This window comes from Lagenorhynchus albirostris, chromosome 12, assembly GCF_949774975.1.
Source record: "Lagenorhynchus albirostris chromosome 12, mLagAlb1.1, whole genome shotgun sequence".
NCBI classification, from domain to species: Eukaryota; Metazoa; Chordata; class Mammalia; order Artiodactyla; family Delphinidae; genus Lagenorhynchus; species Lagenorhynchus albirostris.
In genome coordinates, this window is record NC_083106.1 from 38,144,469 (window position 1) to 38,162,031 (window position 17,563).

Sequence of the window (17,563 nt, forward strand, 5' to 3'; positions counted from 1 at the left end):
GATGCTGATTATCTACCCCCTGTTGAGACAGTAGGCCTCAAACACCACTAAATGTAGCTTGTTTACCAGTTCTGTTGTGGCCCATCGTGGTCTTGCGTGGGGTAGAATGTGCTTTTCTTAGCCATCTTAGGAGAGACAATGCTCTGACTGGTAGCATCTTTTGGAGGTTTTCTTTTAAAACCAAGTGATAAAATTGCCTATCTGCCTGAATTTCATCTTACTTGAAAATAAACCTGGTTTTCTAAGCTTTAACGTCGTAGTTCATAATAATTTGCAAATAATTATGGGTATATCTCTTGGAATATTTTTGGATTTTTGGAAATAAATTTACTCCATATTTAATCCTAGAAAAATATCTCTGGGGATTTAAAGAACATAATAATAAAAGCTATTACTACATAGAAGAAGAAGAATTTCTCCCTTAGATCATTATCTATATATAAAAATGATGGCTCATGACCTTCATTTCTAACGTCTTGTGGTCCTAAACTAGAAAATGGTTGCTTTGGGCTTCCCTGGTAGCACAGTGGTTGAGAGTCCACCTGCCGATGCAGGAGACACGGGTTCGTGCCCCGGTCCGGGAAGATCCCACATGCCGCGGAGCAGCTGGGCCTGTGAGCCATGGCCGCTGAGCCTGTGCGTCCGGAGCCTGTGCTCTGCAACGGGAGAGGCCACAACAGTGAGAGGCCCGCGTACCACAAAAAAAAAAAAAAAGAAAGAAAGAAAAAGAAAAGAAAATGTTGCTTTAAGGAGTTAAGGAGCTTCCAAGTCAATAAGGCTGACTGAATAAGCACACTCTCCTCACCTCCTTCCACAAATTTAAATGACAGTAAACGGTACAAACTATAATAAATTTACAACACTGAAAACTAAATGAGGCAAAGTAACTTTATTAAATCAGATATTTGATAAAATTTTAGAAGATTAAAAATACATGTGGTTCTAACTTCCACTTCCAGAAAGACAGAATAATCAAATCATACTTTTCCCTATTCTTCTCATTAAGTATAACTAAAAAACCTGGGCAGCATCCATAAAACAAACATAAGAAGACTATAAATGGTGAAAAGAAAAAGGCAGACCAGCTAGAGACTTTGGGACCCAAAGAATGAAATACTAGCACATTCCCCGGGCTTGATTTTGCCTCAGATATCCCAGATTTATAGCTCAGGAAACTGGCAACTGGAAACAGGCACAGACAAAAAAGCCCTAACTAAAGCTTGCTCTCACTGGCCAAAGGACCAGGAAAGACGCATACTAGAAACACACAAAAGTTTTAGGCAATAACTACTCTACTCCAGCCAAGCACTAGAGGAAAAGAAAAAAACAAAAACAAAATCATGTGACCTCACTCCCACCCACACCAGCAAAGGATGAAAGCACCCTCATCAAGCTGTGATGAGGTATCCCAGCTCCCACCAGGGTCATGTAAGAGAAGACTGAGTACACAGCCAGGACTTTCATCCCTATTACATCGATGTTAATATCCTGGTTGTGAGATTGCACAATATTTTTGCAAGATGTTACCATTGAGGAAAACATATACGAGATCTCTCTGCACTATTTCTTACAACTGCATGTGAATCTACATTAATATAAAAATGAAAAGTTTAATTAAAAAACATGTGATCCAGAAACATTATGATACACAGAGGATTAAGACCACAGATACAATGTCCACGCAATAGTAATACCAGAAAAGGGATCAGAGAAAAATTGAAAGGAAAGAATAACAAAAATGTTTCTGTTTCTGTCTGAAGGATTCATTAAGGTGTGGTAGACACAAGAAGATCTGTTCCCAAATGCATGCTTGTAAATGCCAAAGACGGAAAAAAGATCCTAAAACCTTTTACAGATACCTACAAAATATCAAAAATTTGTCTGAATCCAGGCTTCTTATCAGAAATAATGGATGCCTGACAACTATAAAATAATGATTTCAAAGTACTTGAGGGAAATTATTTTGAATCTATATATCTAGACAAAACTATTAACCGATGTGAAAAAATAAACACACTATAGAGAATGCAAGTGCTCTGCAACTTTACCTCCCTCATACTCCTTCAGGTGGAAAAATAAATAAATAAATAAATAAATAAATATATATATATATATATATGTAAACAAAACAAAAAAGAGAGAAAAGAATTCAAGGACTTGAGGAAGGAAATCTAAGATACAGCAAATATTACAAAAGAATGAAATTTGAAAGTCTTCTAGAATGACAGCTCTAATACAGACCTAATAAACAAGAGGAAAAAGTCATAACAGGAAATAAAGAGCTCCTAGAATACCTTCAAGAGGAAAGTGGATTCCTTATGGTACACAACATGATTGAAAAACTAGGTACTGATAGTATAACTTTTACTTTATTAATTTATGTATTAAAATTATATTGACTTTTTGCATGTTTTCTCTAGATGACTAAACAATAAGTAAAACTTCAACTGGTTTTTAAAGCACTTGATAGATATTGACAAAATGGTGAAAGCTGGTGGACTCTGCATCCTAAAATTTGACATTGATTTCAGTCTTTAAGCCTATGCAACAAGACTCTACAGTGAAATCCTTTCAGTGTTTCAGCAGCTAGTATTCTTTTTTGGGGAGTTTCTCAAGGTAGGTAATCTCGAATTTTTTAAAAAGTCATATTCTCATTTTATGAAAATTAAATCCTCAATTCAGAGGATTTCTAACCTTCAAGGTAAAGCAACAAAAATATCACTATAGCTGTCTTACATGTAGTCTTAAGACGCTAGAAGAATGATTTACTATTTTTCTCCTTTTAAAATCGGGATCTTAGGAGTGCTGAACTGACTGAATCGCAGCTGTGTTACCTTTGTTATGGGGATATAGCTATAGGGACCCACGTACATAGAAATGGCCAGCACCCCTACCTACGCAAAGCCAGTCGGGTACAGAGATTGCAGTAAGTACACAGAATGGATTGTAGGAAAACTGCATTTATTTCTTTGTGCTTAAAGGTTGGAATAAAACTTTCTTGAAACACTGTCTAATTATCACCTCTTCCTTTCAGAGAACATAAGCAAACATACTATAAAGAGCTGATAGAAGAGTCATCATAGGTATTTTAGGGAATCAGCATTGTGAAGGAGAGGACGAGGTGTCCACCATTTCTTTTCTTCCTAGAATCACAGACTACATTTCTTCATCTCCTTTATAGTTATGGGTGTCGACCTGACTGAGTTTTCTAGTCAACAGAATTCAAGTTCAAATAAACAATGTACACTGTTTTCAGGTTTGGCCCATAGACATGTATCATACGTGATTTTCCATGCTTTTTCACCTTATAGGGAAATGCAATGAAACTGACCAAAGTGACCTGGGAAACCACACACAGAAAACGGCAGGGCAACGAAGCGGAAGGAACATGGGTTACTGACTCACTAGGAGAAGCACCATACCTTGATCAAAGCACCCTATTTGATTTCACCGTGAGATGGTTGAGCAAATGCACACATTTTCGTTTGTTTGTTACAGCAGCTATCAGTACCTTATATAACTACCTCACACTCCCCCATATCTTAAAATTCCAACTGACTGAGGCCTTTCAAAATGCAGTTGACCTCAAGCCATAGAAACACACTATTTTTAATTGTGCATCAAATAGAAGCCCAGGATTAATACAAGGAGGCATTCCTCTTATGAGTTTATTGTGACTTCTCCGATTGCTGATATGAAGAAAATGAAGCCCATTAAAAACAAATCCTCAGAATAGTTAAAATGAAGAATAAAGAGTATTTTAATTTCCAGATCAATCTTAAGAGAATATAACAAGAGTGCTACTCATGGATGGGACAGAAGAATCACTTACCTCCAAGATTCTGGCAATACGGTACCAGAATTTTTAAACTTAAGAAAACAAAAATGACACCTTAATTTGAGATTTCAAAAGATTTTGATTTAGATGTCCAGGAGGGTACATTTATGAAGGTGAAATGACTAAACATTTGAAAGATAAGCATGTCAGTTTTATCAACATCTGTAGGAAAATCTGATAGCACTGGGGTCTTAAACTAATTTTTTCCAGTTTTATCAAGGCATGATTGACAAAAATTGGATAAACTTAAGGTATACAGACAGCATGATATTTTGGTATACACACACACTGTAAAATAATTGCCACAATCAGGCAATATCTATCACCTCACATAATTACCTTTTTTTATGTGTGTGGTAAAAACAGTTGAGATCTACTCTCTTAGCAAATTTCAAGTATACAACACATTATTATTAACTATAGTCACCATTCTGTCCATTAGGTCTCCAGGATTTTTTCATCTTATAACTGAAATGTTGTACCCTTTGACCAGCATCTCCCCATTTCCCCAACCTCCCGACCCCTGGTAACCACCATTCTCCTCCCTGTTACTATGAATTTAACTTTGTAGATCCCACGTGTAAGTGAGATCATGCAGTACTTGTCTTTCAGTGCCTGGCTTACTTCACTTAGCATAATGTCCTCAAGGTTCACCCGTATTGTTGCAAACAGCAGGATTCCTTTCTTTTTTAAGTTTGTATCTAAACTAATTTTTTTAAGATAAATGAATGTTCACATTTTGCCATTTTGATTTGAAGAGAGTGAAAAAAATGAAGTTCTACTGGGATAGAAGAATATATCAAGATGCATTTACATTGATAATAAAAAGAATAAGAGAGAACTTGCAGTTACTCATCTTTTTTGTTCTCCAGTTAAGGACTTGTCTTAACATAGCCAATAAAATGAAATGGAGAATAGCTCGTATGGTTTGTTCAGTTTTTCATTATAGGTGGTTACTTTCTATCCATTTATCATTATCTCAATGACTCAAACAGAAAGATTATTTGCTTCCTTCCCTTTTTTTTTGCGGTACGCGGGCCTCTCACTGTTGTGGCCTCTCCCATTGCGGAGCACAGGCTCCAGACACGCAGGCTCAGTGGCCATGGCTCATGGGCCCAGTCACTCCACAGCATGTGGGATCTTCCCGGACCGGGGCATGAACCCGTGTCCCCTGCATCGGCAGGTGGACTCTCAACCGCTGTGCCACCAGGGAAGCCCCTTCCTTCCCTTTTGTTGCTTAAATTATTTGGCTGTTAGAAGAAAAATGATAGCTAGTCTCCTTTTCAGTGGTTGAAAGTGTACAGGTATTAAATGTTATGGATAGTTACTGATACTCCTTCCTTTAATTCAGTAAGTGTATGTTAAGTAAGTCTAGAGCACTCATCTCTTTATTTTTTTTTTCAAGGTTGACAACTACTTCCTCTAACTAGACATTTTAAATGGATTTAGCTGCTAATCAAAAAAAAAACAAACTCAGCAATTTTAATGCAAGAAAAAATAGTGAGATATATGCACATACACATGTATGTAGGTACATGTATGTGTTATGTTTATGTGTATATATGTACATAGATATGCAGAATTAACCTGGCCTGTTAGCAAAGTTTATATAATCCTTAGCCTGCTTGCTGAACTGAATATTATATATAGCTTTTACATGTCTATAGTCAGATTTTAAAAAGACTTCCAACGTCCTACTTCTGGGGACTAAACCTCGCAGCCAAGCCACATTCTCATACCATGAAATCAAGCAGCTTTAGGGTTTTCACTCATTTTGTTTTAGGTTAAGAAACAACTGAAAGGAAGCACACTTAGTTCAGACAGCTATGCATGTGATGAACAAAATGTCACTTTTTTTTATACACTGCCCTTGTCACTGTTTCTCAACATGGTTCTGACGGTGCATACAAAATGTGGAAATAAACGCTCCCACCCTCCAGGCTGTCTGAATAAATACAGTTCATGAGTCCGTGTGTTCATTTTCAAAAAGACAGGTATTGTTTCAGACCTCTACCAGCAATGCACCATCATGCTGCCTTAAATTTACAAGGCAGCTTGCATGCAAGAGGTTTCTGCTGTTGTCAGAAGCATTATAAGCCTGAAAACTATTGGCAGGTTAAAAACCATTGCAAAAAACACTGTTGCAAGACAGAGTCCTTTCGTCTTATTATGAAAGCCTAATTTACTCAATATCTCATTGACTTCCTCTTTAATATTCTCCCATAACTGTCCTCCATACACACACACACACACACACACACGCGCGCACGCGTGCACACACACACATGTGCAATTTCAAAGCTAGCAGGAGCTGTGGGTAAGATCGGGAAGACTGAACAAGCTAACGCTAGACTGAAGTTAATGGCACTCCTCACCCGCTAGCCCTGGACAAGGATGTTCCAAGTCATTAGCATAGCCTCTGTTTTTGGCAAGATCCCCTAGGTAGGACTGGGCTTCCAAACAGTCAGAGCCAGAATTTGTAGTTGGCAGCACTTTCTGCCTTCCACATGAATGACCAGAGCTCTCAGAGCTAGCAGATTGGTGGCTGCTAGTAACACTGGACCCTTGAGTCAAAAGAAAGGGCCAGCATTAAGTACTGTGAATTGATTACATATTCTTGATTCTTTCACAAGTCCTATTTATTAAGGGCTCTTACAATATCTGGCACTGATTTAGGTACTTCGTGATGGCCCTACATCTGAGTCTTAGGTAGCAATTCAAAGAGCTATTCAATTCTTTGTTACAGCCAAACCCCTTGTCAGCAAGCAACCTCTTGACTTCATTATGTACTTTTCAGCAGATGGAGTTTGGGGATTCCTGTGAAATTGTGAAAGCAACAGCACAGAGACTCAGCAGAGCAGAGCTAAGGGGGAATAACAGGTAAATAATCCAAAGGGCAACAAACAACAAAGGTAGGGTCAGGATATGTTTAAAAACATCACAAATAAGAGATTCTGGATTCATAAGAGAGTTTGAGTTTTTCACTACCAAAGAGTTTTAAGAATGGTAATATTTTATAAGAAAAATATTAAAATAGAGCAACAGAAACCAAAAAATATTAAAAGCATACTGCTTCATTATAAATTCAGTCTAAGCTGTTCTAGGTATTTCCAAACATTTCATGTTTTAATTGGCTTCCCCAGCAGATATCTTAGAGTCAACAAGTCACATCCACTTAATCTTGTATTGATTTTCTAAGATGCTTCCTGTTACTATGACTACCCTAATCAATTAAATTCTTGTAAGGTACAAGACAATTTTCTCTTTTCCTTCCGGCTAAGAATGAATACTTTATTTCCACAAAATATATCTGATGTTGCCTCTTATCTATCAAGGAGCCGCATTGTGTTGGTAAAAAAATCTTTCATGCCTTTCCTTTAAAAAAAATGTTTGAAGATTCTGCAAAGAGAAAGCCTACAGAATTGCCTTGGATTGGTATAATGAGTGGCTTACCAATTTGTGGTTGTGAGGATAAAAGTTCTCTTTGGCTAGCAGAAAAGTGCCTTGCCTTTGCCCTTCATCACAGGGAACTGGGAGGTTGGTAGTCACTCAAAGAGACCACTCACTGGGAAGAAGAAAATGGTTCTGCCACTTGGTGTCCAAAAAAGTGCAAGGTCAGCCATTTGTGACTATTTTAGTACTGTACTATCCCAACAAAGAAACTTCACCTGTACTGAAATGTGAGGAATTTTGGCATTGGGGGAGGAAAGTTACTTTAACCTGAGGCTACCCATTTTTTCTTAGGCACAGCCCTGGAAACAACAGAAACAAGGGGGCGTGGGAGGCACAAACTATTGGATGTAAAATAAGCTCAAGGATGTATTGTACAACACGAGGAGTATAGCCAATATTTTGTAATAACTGTAAATGGAAAGTAACCTTTAAAATTGTATCATTTTTTTAATTAACAGAAAACCAGAAAAAAACAAGATTTAGGAAAGACATTCATTCTTTGGAATCAGACAACCTGGACTCAAGCCTTGAGGTCAGCTGAGAAAATTCAGGTAAGCATCTTAAACTCCCTGAAGTTTCATTATCTGTCCTACAAAATGGGATCAATATAAGTACCTCTAGGGTAGTCTGGGTGTTCTCTATATCTAAGCCCTCTCCTTTGATCCAAGTCAATTCTTCTACCCAACAGATCTTTCCAAAGAAGAAGAGTGACCAGGTCACTTTCCTGTCCCAAATGTCCCCATGTCTGGAGTACACAGGTCAAACCACACAGCATGCCTTCCTCCAGCCCACAGGGCCAGGTCTCAGCCTGCCCTTCCCAGATCACCTCTGGTCATTTGTTTCAATTCATTTCTCACTCTAGCCATATCGAAACTGATTTATCACATACTTTCAATGCTTTGTAGCTGTCTGTTCAAGGCACCTCCCCCAAAGTTTCCCTGCCCCAAATGCTCTTCCTGTCCTTATTCCCTTAGCAAACTCTTGCTCTTCCCTCAAGGCCAAAGCTATCTCCACAATCACCACCTTTCCAACTGTGCCAGGAGTTTCTCCCAAAAGAAACGAAGACTAATTTTCACCAGGTAAAAAAAAATCTCATGTTTTGTTTGGCTTCCAATGAGAAAAAAATATATTATTTGGCAGCTAACATGAAAATATCTAGATGCTATTTAACCACAAAGTAAGTGATTTTTAAAAAATGGAATCTGTGTATCTATAATCTGAGCACTAAAAGCAAAATACGATATTTTTCAGATTCCCAAAGTCAATCATCTTTAAGTCTTCACAGCCTAGGTAGTCACTGAATTGTGAGAAAAACAGCACACATCCAGGAAAATAAGCCACTTGAAAAATGAGCTTACCCACATCAATTACTTTGATCATTAATATCACCTGCGAGGTGTATTATTTCTAATGTAATACTTTAAAATTGGTATAAATGAATAGACTGACATCCAAACAAGTTAAGTAATTTGCCCAAATATTTGATATGTGGCAGGGCTGCCATCCAAACCCAGGTCTGTCTGCCTCTATAGCCCGTTTCCATCCTTCAACAGTGTCTCTCTATTGGCCTTCCACTGTGATCACAGGTGGATCTTACAGCAATGGTCTCTGTGTTTTTATCCAAAGTATAAGGTGCTATCTCTAGTTGGGTCACTCAAAATACCTGAGGAAAAAGAGGATTGGTGTATGCAGGTAGAGAGGTTATACAGTCACCTCTGTATAAAGGAAGAGAGATGGGCCCTCTTCAAAACACAGTTACATCCCTTAATAATACACATCATTAAATGTTTCCTCCTTGGCACTAGACCCACTGGTAGCTTTTCTTACTTTTGGTTTAATTCCCTAGGATATTTTTTTGTTTGCCTATTATAGCAGAATGATAGCGTGATACAAATTATCACTGAGTTATTAAAAATATTCTCACCTCTTAATTTCCCTGACTGGGTTAATTGGAAGGGGTTTATTATTGTGGTTTTGGTGGTGGTCTTAGTGATGGCAGTAGTTGTGTTTAACAATCTAAAATTGTGCATATGTGTCTTTACTTCAAACACTTTACGGTTTCACGCTAATCTCAAAAAAAACAGTTTATTCATGCTCTGCGTGAAACATATCAATACACAATAATATTTCTCACATAGTAAGTACAAAATAAAACAGAGTCTTAATTAGAAAAGTCAGAAAACGTTACTTCAGTATGAAAGTAAATATGAAATCACACATGTCACAATGGAACATTTTTAGCACATCTTATATTCTCATTCAGAATCACCATTGTTTATAGATATCGATATAGACATAGACACAGATATAGACATAGATATAGAGCATCTAAAAATTAATTTGAACTAGAGAAAAAATGAGTTTAAAAGTTAGTAACATGTCAAATTTATTCCCAGGAGGATCTCCCTCCTTTTAAGTGGCTTCCCAATTGGCAACCAGGAGGAATCAACCCTGCTTACTCAGTCTGGGTCCTGGGAGCAAGGAAAGGGGATGGGGACAGTGATGGGGAATAGAGATAAGGCAGTTCAGCAGAGGTCCCTGCAGAGAGGGGGACCATTTCCCTGTCTAACACAAGCACAGAGGTTTAATCTGACTGTAGCTCCTGTTGGGCTGACCCTCAGCACTTAAAGAGTCCTGATCAGAGCCATGGGTAACGGGGAAGTTCCCAAATGTGTCCAAGTGGTCAGGTTTTTCCTCCATCAAGGACACGGGGAAGTTCCCAAATGTGTCCAAGTGGTCAGGTTTTTCCTCCATCAAGGACTTATATTACTATTAAATGACTCCATAAAGTGTGTAAATTAGCAAACAGCAAGATATTGAGTCTATCCTTGAGTTGTTTGTTTTTTTCAATTTTTTGGAAATAATATGAGTTCTCCAGTTCTTCATATGCTGAAGGCCTAGACTACCCCTCATGCCAGTTAAATTGGGATCACGATTATAAAAGGCTAGGTTACCATTCTGTGTTAAGTAATATGGTTGGTGGTGACCAATTTTCTCTATAGAGTGAGGAACACTTTACACGCTGATGGCAGGAGGGCAGAATTAGGACTGATTCTACATGATACACACATTTCCAAGCACTGTGTTTCCCCATGCCCTCCCAACTCTTATTAACTGTCTCTATGGAGTTAAAAAGAAAGTGTAGTTCAAGATAAGGCAGGAGCAAGGCTGACTCACCAAGAGCAACTCAGGAAACCTGCATCAGGGAAAACCTATCAGAGAAAAGGATCAGTGTGTCTTATTCACTCCAGGGGCAAAACCCAAATTGTGAATTCAATTTGGTTAAGATGTCCTGCTGCTTGGAGAAGTGACCTTTTTTTAGGAGGCCATCATCCTTCAATTTAGGTGCCTATAGACACAGTCAGAAATTACTGTGAAGCAGAGATCTAGATAATTTTGGTTGTTCTACTTAAAAAAAAAAAAACCTAGCATCCTGAACTAATGAATGACAACGATAAAATTAGTTATTTTGTGATATTTTCACTGATAAATGTTATAAAAACTAACTGCTGCAAACTTCTAAAAAGCATGTTGAACATACTGAGAATACTGAATAAGCTCACTTAAGAATTAATTTGCAAATCTTTTTAAGAATTTAAATTTTATTCCATAAATAGTATATATAAAGTAGCATAAAGCCAAGCAGAGAGCAGAAAAAAGACACCTTAAAACTTAAAAAGAAATAGTCGATATTAGGTTTATAACATGCCACTAAATAATAACTGATTTTCCATTTTATAATTCCCAACCAGTTAAACGTCATTCATTGGAAGATGCACCATTCCTCTGTCAACTCCACATCATGGCCCTTCCACAATTAAAAAAAAAAAAAAGAGCAAAAAAAACCCCAATTAAGTATAAAGAAGTAATTCAAAACAGTGATTCCATATCTCAGATACCAAAAAACATATTGATTGATTGGCTTTCCAACAGTTGTTGGGCAACTAAATGGAACAATGAAGCAAACATTTAGCTAATTAACAACTATACACAGAAAAGGAAAGAAAAACAAACAAACAAAAGCCTAGATAGCTAAAAATTAAAATACAGAAGATGTTGCTTGTTCTGATTATCAAGCTAAAAATCCCAGATCATCACTGGCACTTATAGACATAGTGAGGGCTTAGTGCCAAGTGTCACAAGCTTCCATTCATTAAAAGGCCCACATCTTCTAGCTTTTCTTCTATGATCCTTTGTCCAGTTAGTGTTTGTGCTTGAAAACTAGTTTTTTAAATGTGCTTTTATTATTCCTTAAGTAAGATCTTCTGTTGTTCTACCACAGATAAGCCAAACATGGGAGACTGAGAAACTGGGTAATTTGTAAATCATTACCTGAAGGCCTTCGATAGCCAAGCGCAGCATGCTTGGTGTAAGTTTAGAGGCTTGCTTGAAGGTGAAGTTACTCCAGTCTATGATCAAAACAAATCCATTCACTTGAAGCTCAGGATCTTCAATCATGGCTTCTAAAGAAAGTAAGATGGCACGCAAAATATCCACCAGTGTGTACCTATCGGCAACAGAAAAGGGTTGCATTAAATCTGACAACCACTTGTGTAGAAGCTATAGAAAGTTGTGAAGCGTACTAAAAATTCCCTCTTAAACTACATCAGGAATCTTAAGGAAATGATTTTGTTTAAAAATCCTCTTTTAAGATGAAGTTTACTTTATTCGCTATACTCAGGGGACATACTAGAATTTAACATGTATTCTACCAAAACAAATTCCAATGCTTTTGAAAATACTACAATTTGTTTCCTTTTCCTTTCCTTCTAGGCCTTGCTATGAGTTTATAAAATCTCATTTCAACAACCCTAAAAACTAGGCATGGTACTTTTAAATAGCTCAAGAATGCTCTCAGCAGTACTGACATTTCATATCTTCACATGTGGAAAATTTGAGAATGAGATTTGAAGGAGTTTCATCAATAAACAACACTACACATAAACAGTTATGATTGAAAGTGTCAACAGATTTTAATTGTACTGAGTTTATATCATAAAGGTAAAAGAAAAGAAAAGACAAAAAGGAAAGGTGGGATGGACAGAAAGGAAGGGAGATCAATGAAAATAAAAGGGAAAATGTACCTTTCTGTTATTACATAGGCCATCCAAATTTAGGGGTCAAGACTTTATCTCTTTCTACCTTGCAACTTAGCACAGTGCCTTGCACACTGTAAAAACTCCATAAATGCTCTTTACTTTCTTCTAAAATGGAACTAGACTAGAGTGCAAAGACACTAATTGTGCATTAAGACACTGCCTCAACAAAGGCAGTGGAAGTAAGAAGAAAAGAAGCCAAATTTGAGAAGTATTTTAGAGGTAAACTTTTTAAAATTTAATACTTAATTAAACGTGAGGGCTAAGATTGAGGGAAGAGTATAAGAAGACACATAGATTCTAGCTTCAGTCGGATTAGATGGTAAAAATCTTTCATCAAAATCAAGAATGCAAAAAGAGGATACAGTTGAGGATGGCTGGAAATGTGGAATTTGGAATAGTATCCGTTGTACTTGAGAAACATGTAGTATACCCAGAAAGATATATCAAGTAAACATCTGAAAAAGTAAATTCCTAACTCAGGAGAGAGCTCAAGATTGAAAATTCCAGAATCAAAAGCACACCAATCCTACGTTCAAGGAAGTGGATGAGGTAATGCAATCTGAGCTGAGAAGAAAATGAGATAATTACTCTAAGAGGGAATCCCAGCATTTCAAGAGGGATTAGTAAATTTATGGAAGATGTTAACAATTTTCCGTTTTTAGCAGCCTGCATTTCAAGTTTACTTTTCTGCTCAGACATTCAGGTGGAGGTATCTGGGAAAAGCGAGAGAAAGAAATCCTGACCTCAGGGGAGAGGTGGTGTGGGGAGGGGGGTGGATTAGGAGTGGAAATCATTGGGATTCAGTGGAAGCAATGGGCTCACCAGGAAGATGCATGAGACAGTGAGCACATGTGAGGGAGTAGTTCTATTTTGACTTCTAAAAACATTTGGAGGCGAATGGAGAAAGTGTAGTAGTTCAGAAAGGAAGGAATAATTAACAGTGAAACCTCAGGCAATTTCTCACTTTCTCTGGGCCTCATTTCCTCATCTGTAAAATCAGTAGCTTGGAATAGAATCTCTTTAGGGTCCCAGCATTAATTAAGCAAAGGGTGTGGTGTCAGAAGACTTCAAGACGGAATCTCTTCCTGTCCCTCATTAGCTGTGTGGCCCTGGACATGTCAATGATTTATCATTCTGAGGTTTAGTTCCCTTAAATGAGAGTATCTATGATTATCTCACTGCAGCTCACTGGCAGTGGCAAGGTGGGAGGAGGGGGTATGGGAAGGGAAGTCAAAGACATGATTCAGGTGAAACCATTTGCACAATGCTAGGTATGTATCATGTGTTCAGTAAATGTTGGTTGGAATACACACATAGCACCCTTTTTACTGTAATGGTAACCACAGACATAGGCAGGGTATGATCAGAACTAAAGAATATTTGCTTGTAAATTTTACTTAAAAATTAACAATAATCTTTACATAGCTTATTACTACTGTGAAAGGCAAGGATCAAGAGATTATTTTTAAATCTCTGGAAAGTATACAGGGTATTTATAGGCCTAAGGCTATGGCATCCCAAAATACTACATAAGCACATGAGATAAATTTTTTTGTAGAGCTCTGTTAGCTGTCTTTAAATCTGTGAAATATGAATGACTGAATACCTTTATCTGTCACTTCATGGCTAGCTCATCTCCTTTTTAAACATAATGGCCTAACACAGTATTGTGACCAGAAGCCTATAAGCCTACACAGACTGGAAAGTTGGAGCAGGAAGGCTTTAGTTCTGGTTAAAATTTAGAGCTACCCCCTCTAAAAAAGTATTCACTTTAATTCCTGAAGTTCATAATAATATCACAGTTAAGAAAATTAAAAATTAGAACAATCCAGTTTAGAACTTCCCCCCATTATGATCATTCTTACATTTCCTATAAGAATGACAAATAGCATTAATACCAAACAGCCTTAAGTAAAAGTGGAATCTGAAATCAGCTTTGGAAGAATGATGCACTGTATGTATGAAGAATAAACCATGGCACCAGTAGGGCTGAAAACAAGAGGCAATTTGTTTTAAGTAACACATTTTAAGTTTGGCTTTTCCAAAACTGTGTCAAATCAAGAGAGAAACTTATATACATATCATTATTCCAAAGGAAAGAAAATAAGGCAAATCCCAGGATCATCAATAGAGAAAAGCAGGTTTGCAAAGTTTTCAAGGGTAAATCTAACAATGTTTTTTTTAATTTAATACCTTCTTCCAAAAAGAGAATTAAGTGATTTTTATATAAATTATACTAATGTATAAGTTTAATAAAAGAAACATAAAAAATCCTAGCTAACTGAATTCAAAGGGCAGGTTAAAACCACTCTTGAGGGCTTCCCTGGTGGCGCAGTGGTTGGGATTCCACCTGCCGGTGTGGAGGACACGGGTTCGAGCCCTGGTCTGGGAGGATTCCACGTGCCGCGGAGCGGCTGAGCCCATGCGCCGCAAGTACTGAGCCTGCACTCTAGAGCCCACAAGCCACAACTGCTGAAGCCCGCGCACCTGGAGCCTGTGCCCTGCAGCGGAGAAGTCACCGCATAAAGAAACCCGCGCACTGCAGCGAAAAGTGGCCCCCGCTCGCCGCGGCTAGAGAAAGCCCGCATGCAGCAGCGAAGACCCAACTCAGCCAAAAATAAATAAATAAATATTTTTTTTTTTTTTTTAAAAGGGCTTCCCTGGTGGCTCAGTGGTTGAGAGTCCGCCTGCCGATGCAGGGGACACGGGTTCGTGCCCCGGTCCGGGAAGATCCCACATGCTGCGGAGTGGCTGGGCCCGTGAGCCATGGCTGCTGAGCCTGCGCGTCCGGAGCCTGTTGTTCTGCAACGGGTGAGGCCACAACAGTGAGAGGCCCGCGTACCGCAAAAAACAAAAAAACCCACTCTTGACACTCCAATCCTCTGTTGTCAAACATGTCACATTACTACCATTAGCAGCTCAGCAGGTTATTCGTAAGCAGAACATTATTACATGAGACCTTGCCAAAGTCTGCAAAGTATCTTCCAAAGAAATGGAGCATTTTATGAATTTTCTGTCTTCAGGAATCCTTTCATTATTCTCTTTGAAACTATTTCTGAACTGTTGTATTTTACAAATTAGACGTCACTACAATAAGTATTTCACAAGCTCATGTTTGGGGTTTACACCCCAATTATAGTAGCTCTACCATTGCTATTCTTCCCTTCTATGTTGAAAGAAAGCCATAAACAATAAAGCAGCCCATTAATGGAGCTCTTGGCTCCTGACTGTGCTTCCCAAAGCAGCATTAGGTAAAGCGTGAACCTGAAATCAACTTGGAGAGGATGAAATAATGACACCAGTACACCTGGGACTAGTAGACCACTGCTCTTGAAGGAAGTCAAAGCTGCTATAATATGTAAAACAAACAAACAAAAAATTCTCCTATTTAGTACCAGTGTGATCAAGAGCAGGGAAGCTTCTTCTCCTGCCTCTGGCCTTACAAGGTTTTGGGGAGCTACCTAGCCTATGCTTCTCTCCTGGGGCTCACAACATCTTATCCCCTACTAGAGCTTACAATCAGTGCAAAGAGCGACTTAAATCACAAACAGGCCATTTCCTTCCTACTCTCCAGCCCTTTCTTTCAGCCTGACAAGGAAAAACTGGCATCTTGGCATCACACTGAGCAGCACAAGAGCAAGCAGCTTCCCCTCTGTCACTAAATCAATCAGCCATTATTAAATTCTTCATTAAGGCTGCCCCCAACCCTCAGTTTTCATTATGCCACATTTTCGAATGTCTGAAGCACTTTGTGTTAGAAAGGTGCCAGGGGAAGAGACAAAGGAGAAGAATTACTTTTATTAATGCCTCAGAGTATCATTAGTGCTAAAGTCAATGAATTCACCAAGGTATTTTATATTACTGAGTGGTAATAATAATATCTCTATCTGTGTAATCGTTTAAGATTTCCAAAGCAATTTCAAACGCATTATCTTAATCTCAAAATAAGCCCAAAGTCTCTGTGCCTGACTTAGTTCCTATTATTTTGGAGATGAGGACACAGATGAGGTCTCAGAGAATTTAGACAGTTTGTCCAAAATCACTATGGGAGTAAAACTGGAAGCCTAGATGAGAAGCTGGGTCTTTCTGACACCCCAGTGCTCTCCACTCCTTATGGTGCCTAGACCTAGAACCGAGTTTGATGAATAGCTGTTCTGCTTTCTCATGTCTCAGTGGCATACTGTGTGTCAGAAGATGGATCAGAAAGTCGATACCAACATGGCGCCAGGCCAGTTACCAGGTTAGCTCCAACCTGGTCCCAGCAAGGGGCTTTGGCGGAAGAAAAGTAACAAGACATTTGTAAAAGTCAGGATGGGAAAAGGCTAAGTCTACAAACCTTGGAGGAAATGTGAAATCCAAAATAATTAAGTGTCTGGTTTGTATCACTAGGCACAGATTAGTTGTCTCAGCGTTGCTTTAATTTTACTGCTGTGGAAATGTAGGTGCGTAAGGACAAAAGAATCCTTGTAAATGAAAAATCTAGAGGAAAAATGTAATTCTTTGGGGAAAAAAAAGGTTAAAAATTGTGCACGGGCTGCCGCCAAAATAAAATGAAATGAAATAAAACAAAGTTGTGCTGGAAAAATACAAACATTGAAAAGGCAACTCTTCCTCAGAGCAGAATAAGTGTCTGCTTAGCTGCTTAATACAGTCTTTGCCTTCAGAATATTTATTCTACCAACTTAAATTTCTGTGCCTAATGGTCTACATTCTGATGTTTAATCAAGATTTTCTAAAACATAGATGAATTTTTTAATTATCAGAGCTTGCTTTTTTTATAATTATATTTAATTGTCTTTTCCTAGATTTATGTTGGTTAACTACCTGTACACACAAAACAAGTTTGACCAATTCACTTACTAGCTGTGAGGTTATGGGTGGAATAATTGCTCTGTGCCTCAGTTTCCGCATCTGCAAAATGTGGGTATTAACAGAACCTATCTTGTATGTATGTGATAAAGATTTAATAAATTAATGTTTATAAAGTGCTTAGAATAGTGCCTGACACATAGCATATGCTATAAAAGTGTTTCAACATGAATGAATGAATTAAATAATTAATTAAAATGAAAAAATAAAAGGTTGAATTACATTACCCGAGCAGGTGATTTTCTTTCTATACAACACTGAGCAGCCTGCTGCCCCTGCCCTGAACTTCCAGTACTGACAAGCA

General features: G+C 38.1%; 1 protein-coding gene and 1 long non-coding RNA gene across 2 annotated transcripts in view; one reads left to right on the plus strand and one right to left on the minus strand.

Annotated features, from left to right (window-relative positions):
- Positions 1-17,563, minus strand: part of CLVS2 (clavesin 2) — a 63,856-nt gene that overhangs the window by 40,012 nt on the left and 6,281 nt on the right. Inside the window, exon 2 of the mRNA XM_060168155.1 lies at positions 11,624-11,798. Within this exon, the coding sequence (XP_060024138.1) occupies positions 11,624-11,798 (175 nt within the window). The remainder of the gene's footprint in view (positions 1-11,623; positions 11,799-17,563) is intronic.
- On the plus strand, positions 2,479-12,120 carry LOC132530768 (uncharacterized). Its single transcript, XR_009543886.1, has 5 exons — positions 2,479-2,616; positions 6,636-6,718; positions 7,750-7,842; positions 8,266-8,370; positions 12,065-12,120. It is a non-coding gene; the product is annotated as an uncharacterized LOC132530768 (long non-coding RNA).